Source organism: Olea europaea, chromosome 20 (genome assembly GCF_002742605.1).
Source record: "Olea europaea var. sylvestris chromosome 20, O_europaea_v1, whole genome shotgun sequence".
In the NCBI taxonomy this organism is placed as follows: Eukaryota; Viridiplantae; Streptophyta; class Magnoliopsida; order Lamiales; family Oleaceae; genus Olea; species Olea europaea.
Genome location: NC_036256.1, coordinates 15914662 through 15928101, shown reverse-complemented (window position 1 = coordinate 15928101; position 13440 = coordinate 15914662). Strand labels below are relative to the sequence as shown.

Sequence of the window (13440 nt, the reverse complement as noted above, 5' to 3'; positions counted from 1 at the left end):
ACCATTCAAGATCCCTGTAAATTTCAATATCAACTCCTGACCTTAATTTAGGCTCACAATAACCAAATAAGTTTCGCAAAATAAATCAAATGAAGTGCATTTTCCAGTCTTCAACCACAAGCTGTTCAGATTCTTCAAGAAATGAGATAACATAATCTCCATAAATCACAACCACTTTTTCTGTATTAACCAGATTGAAGTGCTACTTTCTTCTGTCCTTTTTATGTTATACTTTGTGTCCATGCTGTATTATGTTTCCATTAAGTCATATTAAATATTTCCCTAGTCAAAACACCTAAAAAAGATAATAGTTTCTCATGGAAAGGTAATCATACCTTCCATGTGAATTTATAGGCTCCTAGTAAAGACTTGAGTTGATGGATATGAATATGAATCATAGCCGTTAAAAACTATGCTAGTGGAATTGTTTATGGGTTTGAACATTGAGATAGTATTTACTAATCATTGTTAATCATACAGTGAGAATCACATAAGAGCATGATAAAAGCTTTACCAAATATCAGAAGAAGCTGAAGTTGTACTTTTTTTTTTGTGTGTGTGTGTGTGTGTGTGTGTGTAAATTGATTACAGGATTTTAACACATATCTGTTGGCATATGCATCTGAACAGTATTTCATATGTCACAAACCATTAACAAAAAGTAACCCAGGTTCAAGCCACCATAAAACAAGATTTTCAAGTCCAAGGATATGTACCGGGAAACCATATGTGAACCAGTTGATACTAAAAATCCTGAAAACTGTTCCCCTTAATAACACATTGGTATGCCTTACGCCAGACCTGCAAATCATCGAGACAGTTCAACAAACTTGTAAAAGAAACATGCTACAATTTTTTGATATAAGGATATATTTAGGGTGCATTTGATTAACAATATTTTCCATGAAAAATCTCAATCTTTCCACCCAAATTCCTACTTCTTTGATTGATGTTTTTTCCATGAAAAACATTTCCCTACTTTTGGTCACATAACCTATTTTTTGTGAAAACAAGAAAAATATTTTCTTCAAGGGGAGTGATTTTTTATTTTCCAAGTAATTTTCTCTCTCTCTCATCTACTTCCTCTCTCTCTCGTCTACCCACCAATAAAAGATGGACAAGTATATCATTTTCTAAGTTGAAAATTAAAACAATCAAATATATTTAATTGACAATTTTTAAGTAAATAAGTTCTAAGCAATTTAATTACCTAAAATTTATTTTCTTTCCATGTAAATTTCATACTTGCAATCAAACACACCTTTAGCGTAAATAGAAACTATTTCTTCACGAATCTCAAGCTTATACGTAAATTTATTTTGCGTGAAAATCAAAATATCATCTCTTAATAATGAACTTAAAATAAAAAGTGGCATAGTGGAAAAGAATTAGCTGTTATACTAAATAAAACACATTCACATGTGAAATACCATCTCAAGAATTATGCCCCCATTTGGCCTCCTTTTTTTCAAACTTTATTGATTGAAATAGTATCTTTTTTTTGGAGAATATGTGGTTAAAAAAGAAAGAAAATTTTCGATTTACGTGTAGTATTATTTTATGGAAGATTGTGATGTGGTTGAAAATAAGAGAGAGAGATAGAGAGAGAAGAAATTGAAAGAGAAAGGGAGCCAAACGGGGGCTATATTAGTGTTTACGGGGAAAAAAAGTTTCCTCCCTCATTAAAGCCATCTAGACTATATTAATGTCAGGTTGATGATAACGCCAAAGCAAAAAAGTGCAAAATCTCCTTTTATGCCTTTTGGGTCTATGGTCTAACATATGCACTTTTTTCTAACTTTCCTCCTACAAGCATCATCCAGCTGTGAGGTATGCAAAGAATTCGAAGTTATCCCTCTTTATGCACAGATCCACCATTAAAAATTATACTGCAATTATAAAGTTTCCTTTTTACTCTCTTAAAAGTAGAAATTCCATGAGATACCTTTCCACCCAACTCACTCACTCACTCTCTCTCTCTCTCTCTCTCTCTCTCTCTCTCTCGTAATTTCTCCTCATATGGTTTGTCAATGACCTAAATAATTGAGTATATAGGAGAATATGACAAGTATTCTTATTATTAAGGTTATTACTTCATCCATTGGATTGATTGTTACGTTAGAAATGCTGAATGGAAGTTCATACGAATAAATTTTCCATATTTCAATGGGAAGGAAGTGGAGCTTTTTTCAGAACAAAACTTCTATGGGAAAAAAGCATGAGATTTTTCAGATGAGACAGATGGGTTCACCAGGAGCAGAATGGTGGTTAAGACATTGAGAAGGCAATGAAGAGAGAAAATTGATAACACCAAGAATATCAACTTTATTGAGGTTAAGAAGAAAGTCTTGGAGATTATTGGTTTTTCATCAGTTAAACCAACCGATGACATCAGTTTACTAGGAACTGACAATCTAGATGTTTTCATTGAGAAGAATACAGAGGAGATATGCCACTTTGCTCTGACCTTATAATTTCTTCAAAGCATCCTTTGATACAGTACAGTGATCACGATCATCTTAGATTCAAAAAGTGGTGTGTTAATAGATCAGCTAAATCCTGGGTGCTGCAATTACCTCAGGGTCCGTACGAAAAAGGATTTACTTGAAGGAAGAAGTTGCTCAGTCAGGCTGCCTTCTCTCACGGACATAATAAATTCCATTTGCTCCAAATCATGTTTTACACCAGACAGCTGCATAAACATTTCCCAGCTATTAGTTATCCATTCAAGAAAATGGGAGATCCTAAGACAAAAAAAAACACCACTTTCCCTTCACATAGAGATGGAAAGTTCTTCAACGTGTACAAATTTACATCTAAGGTTTAAGGCAACTGCTCTTGTGGTGATTCTCGCTATTTTCCCTCTATCAAAATTTTAGATCCCCCATGACTCTCTAGGAGAATGACTAAGCAATTAACACAACAGTGGAATGGGACCTGGAGAAAAGCTTAATAATGCAAAGGAATGTGTAGGGGTGAGAGAGAGAGGAAGGAAAGGAGAGAGAGAAACAGTGAGGGAGAGAACCACGTCAAATTAGTATTCCAGACGGCTGAATCTCTCTTCGGCAATCTTGTAAAAAAAATTCACTGACACAAAGCTACTACAAAGATCAATTCACCAAAATGTAACAAATTTATAAAAATATTCATATAGCTTCAGATCCAGAATAACTAATGCATATAGTTTGAAGACTTGATCTGGACCTAGAGTAGAGAGTCATTACTTCTCTGCCACCTCTCTTCCACAATCTTGTAACCAATAACCACATTGTATTGTCAATATAAAGCTATTACAGAAACCAATCAAACCAGAATATAACAAGTTTATAGATTTTATTCACACAGTTTCAGATCAACAATAACATCAATAACTTCAAGACGCTTTCATCTGAACCTAGAGTAGGGAAGCATACGTTCTCCTAACCTTACCTCCAGAATACTTTATAGCTGCTAACTTCATGATTTTTACGGAAAACTGTATCAAAACCTCTGAAGCGTACAATTGCTAAGGTTATCTAGATGGAGTTGCACTCATTCAAGAAATCGGTCACAAAGTGCACTTATTTACAGAAAATCAATGATTCCATGATCTAACTTTCAGAAAAAAGAAAGGAAAATGATAAGGTCCAAGAGGAGAAGGTTTCACATCAATTATATGCCTTCCAGATTCAGCATAGTCATAGTTGTTGAACCTGGACCAAACCGGACAAGTTTGACCCAACAACTGGCAACCCATCCATCAAGCTAGTCCAGTAATTCAAGGTTTGCACATGAACAGGTGAAAAACTGTCAAAACCACTCAAACTCGACACGTTATTTGTAAAAAACAGTGGCTCTAAGGTGAACTGAACTGTACTGAACTGCATTCTCAAAACTCCATTATGTATACTGCAATTTTCAATGAGGATCTGAAGCTGAAATATGCAGCTTCTTTGCATTGCACCATACTCATCACACATGACTCCCACAAAAAAAATTATTACTTCAGATCCTATTAGAGAAGTACATTCAAACAGCAAAAGAAACCAGGTATCTGGGACATTCTTTTCATATTTAACTATTATAATAAACCATAAGCTACTTAAAAGTTTTAACTGTCCCAAAAGGAAAGGCTTCACATAGTACCCTTTAAAGATTCTTATACACATGTTTGGATTGTTTATTATGACTGTCATTTATACTTTGGGGAGTGAAAATATGACATGATGCCATGTGATACAAATGAATTTGATCCCAACTTCGATAAATTATTTACACCGGGGAGATAAGGAGTCAAAAAATGATATTAGATGTTTTTATTTTATATTAAATGTTGATAAATTATTTACACAAGTGGAACTTCACAAGTAGCTTTCTTGAAGATGCACCATATGGGCACCTCTTTGTTGTTATACAAACTTAGGCCAAATTTTATGGAAAATAATTTGGTTGTAAACTACTTAGTCTATAAAAAGTTCTTTAAAATTTAGCTATATCCATATTTGGGATCTTCTTGATATTCCAACTTTAAAACAGAATATGATAAGAGGTTCAATATTTTTTCAAGACAGATTATTGTGACAGGCCATGCTTTGTTCATGACTCATTGTCATTAAGTTATGAAAAATTGCATTCAATTCTAAACAACATCTACGAAATAGAAGACAAACTGATAAATCACATTGCAAGTCACAAAACACGACTCCCACTGGATGGAGAAAGGGTACATCACAGCATCGGGATAGAATGATTACGCGCAGCATGACAAACAAGAATTCAAGTCTGAAACTAAGATGATGAAACCATACCATATAGAAGAACGCCACCAGAGAAATGGCAGAACAACTTTGCTGCCAGTCAGATTTAGCAGATATTTTGTACAGACCAACAAAATCGGCTATCGCATGGAAATTCTGCAGGAACCCAATAGGAAGCTGATACGTATAAAGTAGGCAAATGCTAAAACCAGCATATATAAAGAGCAGCTTCCACCACCTTCAATACATGTACACAAAAACATAAGCCATTGAAGGATTTAGCAACTAAATGGCAAAATCTGAAATGCTTCATTCAGATTTTTACATGTTTGGGAATTCAAAATCAGATTGTACCGGAAAAGTCCTAGAAAGTTGCTGGTTAAAGACCAATCGACAAGACCAACACAGCTGCAAATGAAAAAGGGTAATGAAAGCCAAGATGGATTACTGATTCCCACAACCAACTGCACGGCAGGCAGCACTAAGCAAGAAGCTAACCTCAGGCGGTAACCTTGCACGTGAGACACAAAAAAAAGGACATGTTATGACAACTGAGAATCCTCGGATAGCACAATAAACCAGACTATTATGCAGTTAAAAAGGGATAAGATTTAGTGAGGGTGAGATCTCCCCTTTAGAATTCAATCCCTCTAAACTGCATACCCTTTAAAATCAAAATACTCCATTTGCAAACTAATCAAAGTGATGTGTGAATAGTGCTTAAGTAATAGAAGACCGGAATATATTCCAAAAGAAAAACTGAAAGAATGACAATGAAACCAATTATCTGAGTATGCAAATCCGAATCAGATATATCCTAGTTGAAAAGATATGCCAGACAGTGCCTCACTCTGTATTATTGGCCGGCAATCAAATCTCAGAGGCATAGGATATATTGTATGAAAGATTTTCCAATTTATGCCCCCTTTGTTTCTCATTAATGTAAGAATGAGAATGAAAAATAAAGTCGTTACGGATCCCACACAAGAGATAACAATTCAAAATGATGGCTTGATGTGATGGATGACGGTTATATTTTTCATTTTAATGGCCAAATAATGGGATACAAACGGGGGCTTAGATACTTATTTTGGCAAAAGTCATTAAGAGTTTTATTTTGTAGATTTTCTAATATTTTATTGGTTTTTCGTAGTTAAATTAGATTAGTTAAACCATGTATAAAGGGAGCTTATGCATTGGAATTATTATACTTAAATATAAAATGCAGACATGTTCTCTGTCCTAATTTCTGCTTCTCTCCCTTCTCTTGGTCTGTCTCATTCCTCTTTACCCTTCTTCTACAAGTCTCGTTCTTGTTCAATTATGTTCTTTCACATAGTATTCAATTAATAACAAATTTCTTGCAGATGCAATGCAACAATAACATAGCTTATAGTCTTTTAACACAGATAGCATAAGTCCATGTTTCTATATAAAAGTTATGGAGGGTACTCTGATTGTCCAGTTTTCAAATAACAATCATAAGTTTCGCGTATTACACTGCATTGCGCCATTTAATGAATGCAAGAGTTGAACTGCATGACAAATTGCAAGGATAGATGTATAGATAGCCATAGTTTTTTCTATACTTCCTCAAAATAATGAGGGTTACGATCAACTAGAAATTAAACTAACCTATACGTCCAACAACTGATGAGAAATAGCTCCAATATGAATCGTGCGATTCTAGAAAACCAAATTTCTTTCCACGGATTTCAATGAAAGCTACAAGTGCCACTAATATTTCTACAATCAAAAAATAGATTACTGTTGGAGGTCTTGAGGATTGGACCCTGTAAAAGAATACTGTGTAAGTACACTTATGAGGGTAACCTTTCCAAAAGTAATATGCACAAAAGGCAAAAATATTGTGCATATGTGATACATGAATAGAACATTAGCCATAAGAAGAAAATGATTAAATCCTACTTCATAAATCCAATAAGCTTTATCCACCAGACATCTGCAAAGATCCGTTGTGAATCCAGAATGGCCCATACAATAAGAAAAACCACTTGCAAAACAATTACAAGAACTGCATACACAAGAACAAACCATAAAGATAAAACTCGTCCCCTTAATGGAAAACCTGCAAGGAAAAGAAAGAGTACAATTAGGTAAAATATTTGATGTAACAAGATTTCCCAATATGCTTGTTCTGCAATCTCAAGGTACGGCCATCGCATTCTAAATGAGAGCAGAATACGCATAAAATGAAGTTGATAAACATTGTAAACTCAAGACGTGACCAGGTAAAGTAGCCTAATTTAACTCCATTATCTGAATAAAGGTACAGCTCACCTCTTTTGGGGGCAGTATAACGAAATAGAATAGAAGCCACCACATTAATGAGGGAAATCAAACTCCAATTCAGCAACCCAGCTGCAAAAGATAGAGAGCTATATTGATTAGAAACACTTAAAAGGTACACATATATAAGCATATCTATGTAGTATATTTATAAAAAGGAAAAATGTAATCATGGATGTCTAAAGATTGATAACAACAATAGACAAACTTTGTCAAATAGTTTCCAATTTTCATTACCAAACAAATATGCATTCTACAGGCGTTTTTTGTACGAAACAACATTGCTCTAGTTTTTTCTGGGAGAAAAATGATCATAATTGGCCTCTGGATAGAGGAACTTTATTGTTGTAGAACATCAGAATCATGTTGGTTGTTGGTGGTAATTAGAAATTATAGAGTAAAGGTAATTAAGAGAAACACGGAGGTATAAAAAAAAATTGCAAAAACTTTTGTGCCCCTCTATATTGTAAAGATAAAATCCGTATTGTAGGGTTAAAAACAACCAAAATAGGAAAGTTACACTACCTAATAGAGAGATTCCTTATGAATACCTATTATAATCTTTTTTATGAACACCTATAACAATTTGTCATGTGCCAAGAAAAGGAAACTAGATCAAATCAAAACAAAGATACATATAAAAATGTCAATGCACAAGGCAAGTGATTGCATATTCGAGTCTCTACTATTGATTTCACTTGTTCCTTCAGGAAAATGACATGATCTAATCCTTTGTTCTCATTTTGTTTATGCGGAGCCGGATTATTTTTATATTTTTATTTTTTGATAAATAATCAAATATTTTATTAATCATGGATAATACACAGGAAGTGTATTATCAATTAATACAAGACAGAAACGATATAAAATTGGACAACCCGTCTACGCGAGTAATAGCCAGGGCATTAACCAAGTATACAGTGTCAAATAAAACAATTCTTTAATATGCTCTATTGTCTATGTATGATCATTGAAACAGCGGCTATTTCTGTCTTCAGGAAAATGACATGATCTAATCCTTTGTTCTCATTTTGTTTATGCGGAGCCGGATTATTTTTATATTTTTATTTTTTGATAAATAATCAAATATTTTATTAATCATGTATAATACACAGGAAGTGTATTATCAATTAATACAAGACAGAAACGATATAAAATTGGACAACCCGTCTACGCGAGTAATAGCCAGGGCATTAAACCAAGTATACAGTGTCAAATAAAACAATTCTTTAATATGCTCTATTGTCTATGTATGATCATTGAAACAGCGGCTATTTCTGTCCCTCCACATACACCAGACAATGCATCCTGGGACAAAGTCCCAGACAATCTTGCTATCATTATTACGAAATCTTCTCCCTCATGCCTTCAATACATCCTTCATACGCTGTGGAAACACCCAATCCATGTGTTGAGAAGCCAGCACCATCATAATGAAAGAACAAGTGGTCAATCGTCTCTCCATTCCTCTGACACATATAACACCATTCTGTAACATAAAAGCCCCTACATCAGAGATTATCCACTGTTAACACCTATCCACGCACAACCATCCATAGTAAAAAATAAAAATGTCACCCGAGGGCGCAGTTTACAACGCCATACCTTTTTCCAAGGGAATGAACTCTTCACATGTTCCAATAAAGATCTAAAATAAGAGCTTACTGAGAAAATACCATCGCGACCAACTTCCACCTACTACTATCACTCTCGCCTACCCAAACGTGGACCTCATGCAAAGAGGTCAAAAGTAACGCATAATCATCTAATTCCCAGTCCTGTAGACCCCTCCCAAAAGCAATGTTCCAATCGAGATTCCCATTATGCACATGTGAGACTTTTCACCATAGTTAAGACTTCATTCACCATAGTCTGTTGTGGCATAAAAGTAATACGATACAGGGAAGGATACTCCACTCTTAATGGCCGATCTCTACACCAGCAATCTTCCCAGAATCCGATAGTATTGCCATTCCCCACCTCATACGTCAATCTACCCTAAAATTCTCTCCAATCTCGTCGTATATACCTCCACAAACTCACCCCATAAGAACTACGATCCTCAGCCGAGCACCATCTCCCCTCTAGAACACCATATTTAGCCTCTATAATTTCTCTCCAAAAGCTCTCTCTCTCCACACCGAATCGTCACAACCACTTACCCAGCAAGACCTTATTATTAAACAATACGAAACTCCTCAATCCTAGGCCCTTCATTTTTATGGGAGAACACACTACGCCCGGGTTTACCAAGTGAAGTTTCCTCTCCTCCCCTAAACCTCCCCATAGAAACACCTTTTGAATCCTCTCTAATCTTTTTGCCACTGAAACGGGAATAGAAAACAATGACAAGAAGTAAGTGGGGGGATTTGATAGAGTGGACTTAATGAGTGTAAGACAACCTCCCTTTAAGAGGTACATACGCTTCCAGCCACTAATCTTCTCTCCAACCTTTCCACAATACCATTCCAAATGTTTATGTGTTTAAACCGTGCTCCTAAAGGGAGCCCAATATATGACAAGGACAGTTGCACAGTCATACAACCCAATATGGCCACCAACTCCTACACATTAGCGACATCCCCATCTGTGATGGCCTCAGATTTTCCCAAATTAATTTTCAATCCAGATACAACTTCAAAGCATAGTAGTAGACGTCGCAAATGCCTGAATTGCTCAACCTCTGCATCACAGAAGATCAATTTGTCGTCTGCAAATTGCAAATGGGATATCTGTAATTGATTAATCATAAATTGGTTAATCATAAAGCCCCTCAACAGACTTTCTCCCACAGCTTTCTCAAGTATCATACTAAAAGCCTCCATAACAATGACAAACAACAATCGAGACAACAGATCCCCTTGGCTCAAACCTCTACTATTCCGGAAATAACCCTCAGGAGTGCTGTTTACCAAAACTGAATAGGAGACCATAGATATACAAAACTGAATCCAACGGCGCCACTTGTACCCGAAGCCACATCGCCTGAGCATATACAAAAGGTATCCCCAGTTCACATGATCATAGACTTTCTAAATATCAAGTTTACATAACATCCCTGGAATCCCCATATGTGGGGCCAATTGATGTCATTGTAGATTATGTGCATTGTATGCTGCCATTAAAAGGTACACTAAGGTACAAACTATACTTAGATTACAGAAGAGGTGTTTGATACGAACACCACCAATTGTTAATATCGAAAAATGGAAAACATAAAAAGAAAAGAGATGAAGTGTGGGTCAATTCAAGGAAATTCGGACCTCTCAATATTGGTAATTCGAGGAACCAATAGCCTCTCAATTACAAACAACAAGTTTGCAGAAATTATTCGTTCAACATTTTTATTCATCGAATACTAAGACTTTAAATAGAAAAAATTACATCATTTGTCAACAGCAAATAGCATGTACTCAAATTTATCATGAGAACAAAGACGAGTATTATTTCTTTCTGATAAGTCAAAAGTTTGTCAAAAAAAGTGGAGCAGGGGAGACAGGCCAATGGGCATGTTTTAGAAGAAAGAAGGAAAAACACAAACTACGTACGTGACCTCTATAAAAATACACCCAGATGACACTGCACGTACTTTGTTGTAAAATACCATAAAATTAATTCCACCTCCATGGCATTTCCATCAAGTCATAGCTCAATATGCAATAGATAGAATTCTTACCTCAAGCCAATGAGATATCAAGGCCTTCATTAATCATTCATGTTTCCGATGGCTGTAAACTACAACTTTAGCTCATCAACAGTATCTGCCACCAAACCACTCTACACATATTAACCATAGCTGTGCTCTAGGTATTATTCTGATGATGGTAGAGCCACAAATTTAGCTCGACAAGATATCCACTCTCTTCCTTTACTCCATAGGACTTCTTAAATAGAGTAAAAGGCTTCCATTTCCATCAAATTTAAATTCTGCCAAGTACAATTCTTCACTTACTGTTCACAAACTCCAGCATTCATGATAGTATTATTCTCTCCAACAACGACCATTAATAAAGTTGTTGAGCTCTTTCGTACCCCATTAAGCCCCTGCTTGGCCTCCATTAAAATGTGTTTCCGGGGAAAAATGAATTTTCAAATAGTGATTTTTTGAAAAATGTGTGGTTAAAAAAAAGGAAGGGTTTTGGATTTATGTGTAATATTAATTTATTGGAGGATGTGGTTAAAAAGAGGGGAGAGAAAATTACATTTTAGATAAAATGGAGACCGAACAGGGGCTAAGAGTTGTTATTTTTACTATCCAAGAAAACTTACAACTCCTATCAAAAGTATATTTTTGACAGCAAAACTTACCACGTTCATTCTAATGCCCTGAGCTTCCCACTAAAAATTCCAACCTCTTTCTTCAATATATCTCTTTTGTATCAAGTCCATCAATTGTTCTCTCAAAACCAAACTTTCTAGCAAAAACAGGTGAAGACTTTTGGCAGTAGAGAAACTCATAAAATAGAATCAATAACGCATTGGGGCCTTCTATGCAATATCTATGAATGTGCAAAACATAGGTAATGGCCATATTTTTAGTAAGAATACAATATTGGTCAATATTCTTTTGAGGTTGAAATCAAGAGAATCTTTAAGAATCTCAGTATATGTTTGCACTGGACTCAAACATTGGTCTAATTAATAATACCTTAGTGAAAAGTTTATCCTTCAACTTTGCAGATAATTCCTTATCTCCTCTTTTAATTCTTTTTCTCAAATTGGCACAGAATTCTCGTGTTTGAGGGTGAAAATAGTTTCAGCACATAGGCTATAAAGAATCAATATTTTCCATTATGATAGTTCAGCCACTAACTGATGGCAGCAGGTGCTTCTAGTGAAAGCCCTCAGTTACTACTTGACCGTAGGGTGCCTGTACTTCTCTCATACTTACAACAGAGGAAATCACTAGCAACGAATGCCCAAGTTATGAAACCTGAAGAGCACACAATGATTGGCCACCCCATTGATGATGCATGGAACCAACCTACATAGCCAAACTAACAGAAAGACATTTGTTGAATTAATTCAGAACAAAGAGGCTGTTTTGTTCCTTCGCATTCTTCTGAAGTTCCTAGTGAATAACCATTATAAGACATCCGGGTGATCCCAAGTGATGAGTGATGTTGCAAGATTACTTGACTTACAGAAAGTAGAGACAAAATAAAATCTTCAAAAGAAATTATCTTTAAATCCAAATAGAAGCAACAGCAAGAAGTAATCCTTTTCAACATGATTTTCAAGTTCATACCTGTCAAGAGCAGCAGAGGCAATGCAAAACCACCCAGAAACCTTGTCATCTTTGATTCTGTGGTTAATTTGATGCCATTACTGTTGAAAATATTCAGACACGGGTTTTCTTATTTCAATACAGATAAAAAGAAACCCCAAGTCCCCCAAAACCTGAAATCTTCGGGAGAAACACCGTAAATTCTGAATTTCTAATCAAAGCTCCGTTCTTTGCTATGATAGAAACATTAATGCGTATCAATTATTCAGATATCAAAAGGTCAAAAGATAACCTGCGTCAGCTTCCACTGGAATTGAATCAAATATAAGTGCGTAGTCATAAAGATTTATCGAAAAATTCGGGGCGTTTGGTGCGTGAAAAGGCAGGAAGAGTATTGTCTAAGCTTGAGAGGTTTGTTAATTACGAAAAAGGGTCATTTTCACATTATAGACCTATTTAGCCATGTTTGAATCTGATTGAATTACATTTTATTTTATTTTTTTTATTTTTAACTATAGAATTTTTCATAAAATAATATTATACGTAAATCGAAAACTTTTGAATATTTTTCAATCACTCATTTTTCAAAGAAAATATTATTCCACCCATTTTCATTTTTAAAAAATGGGGGCCAGACAGGAACTTATTCTCATTTTTATCAAAGTACAATTTCCTCTTTTTTTTTCTTTTAACTGCACATTTTTTATTAAAATAATATTATACATAAATTAAAAAAAAATTCTTATTTTTCATCTACACATTCTCTTTTAATCTACTAATCTAAAATTTATTTTTCCATAAAAATAAGGTTCAAACACTATCTATAAATAAACCGTAAAAGCTATTATTAGCGTGGTTGCTAGACCAATTGGATTTGGCATTTAGCCCTTGTTTGAGTCCTATTCTTGCCCCAAAAAAATACATTTTTGAATTTTTTTAAAGAAAATTGTTCGAGTCTTTAGGCCCACTTAGATTACAAAAGCTAAATTAATCAAATAATTTTATATTTTAGTAATTATTGATTAATAAATAAATTCAGGCTAATAGAGACGGGTCAATAAAAAACTTAATTTTTTTGTTTTTTTATGTATTATGTAGTCTGACCGTCTAAGTAGGAAAAATGCTAGGTATAACATATACCCTATTTGAGCCATATTATTTTCTCAT

At 34.8% G+C, this 13440-nt stretch overlaps 1 protein-coding gene across 3 annotated transcripts in view; it reads right to left on the bottom strand.

The window, feature by feature from the left end:
- LOC111369816 (piezo-type mechanosensitive ion channel homolog) overlaps positions 1-12678 on the bottom strand; it is a 28808-nt gene extending 16130 nt beyond the window's left edge. The window contains exons 1-9 of one of the 3 annotated variants that reach the window (XM_022991482.1): positions 12566-12678; positions 12295-12374; positions 7038-7118; positions 6666-6825; positions 6372-6529; positions 5091-5247; positions 4788-4974; positions 2577-2692; positions 717-801 (exon numbers count right to left, since the gene is read on the bottom strand). In XM_022991482.1, coding sequence (XP_022847250.1) covers positions 717-801; positions 2577-2692; positions 4788-4974; positions 5091-5247; positions 6372-6529; positions 6666-6825; positions 7038-7118; positions 12295-12343 — 993 coding nt within the window. In that variant the 5' untranslated portion in view covers positions 12344-12374; positions 12566-12678. Of the gene's footprint in view, positions 1-716; positions 802-2576; positions 2693-4787; positions 4975-5061; positions 5707-6371; positions 6530-6665; positions 6826-7037; positions 7119-12294 lie in introns of those variants that run through there. The other 2 variants (XM_022991481.1, XM_022991483.1) reach the window with 2 other exon arrangements.
- Positions 12679-13440: the final 762 nt, after the last annotated feature.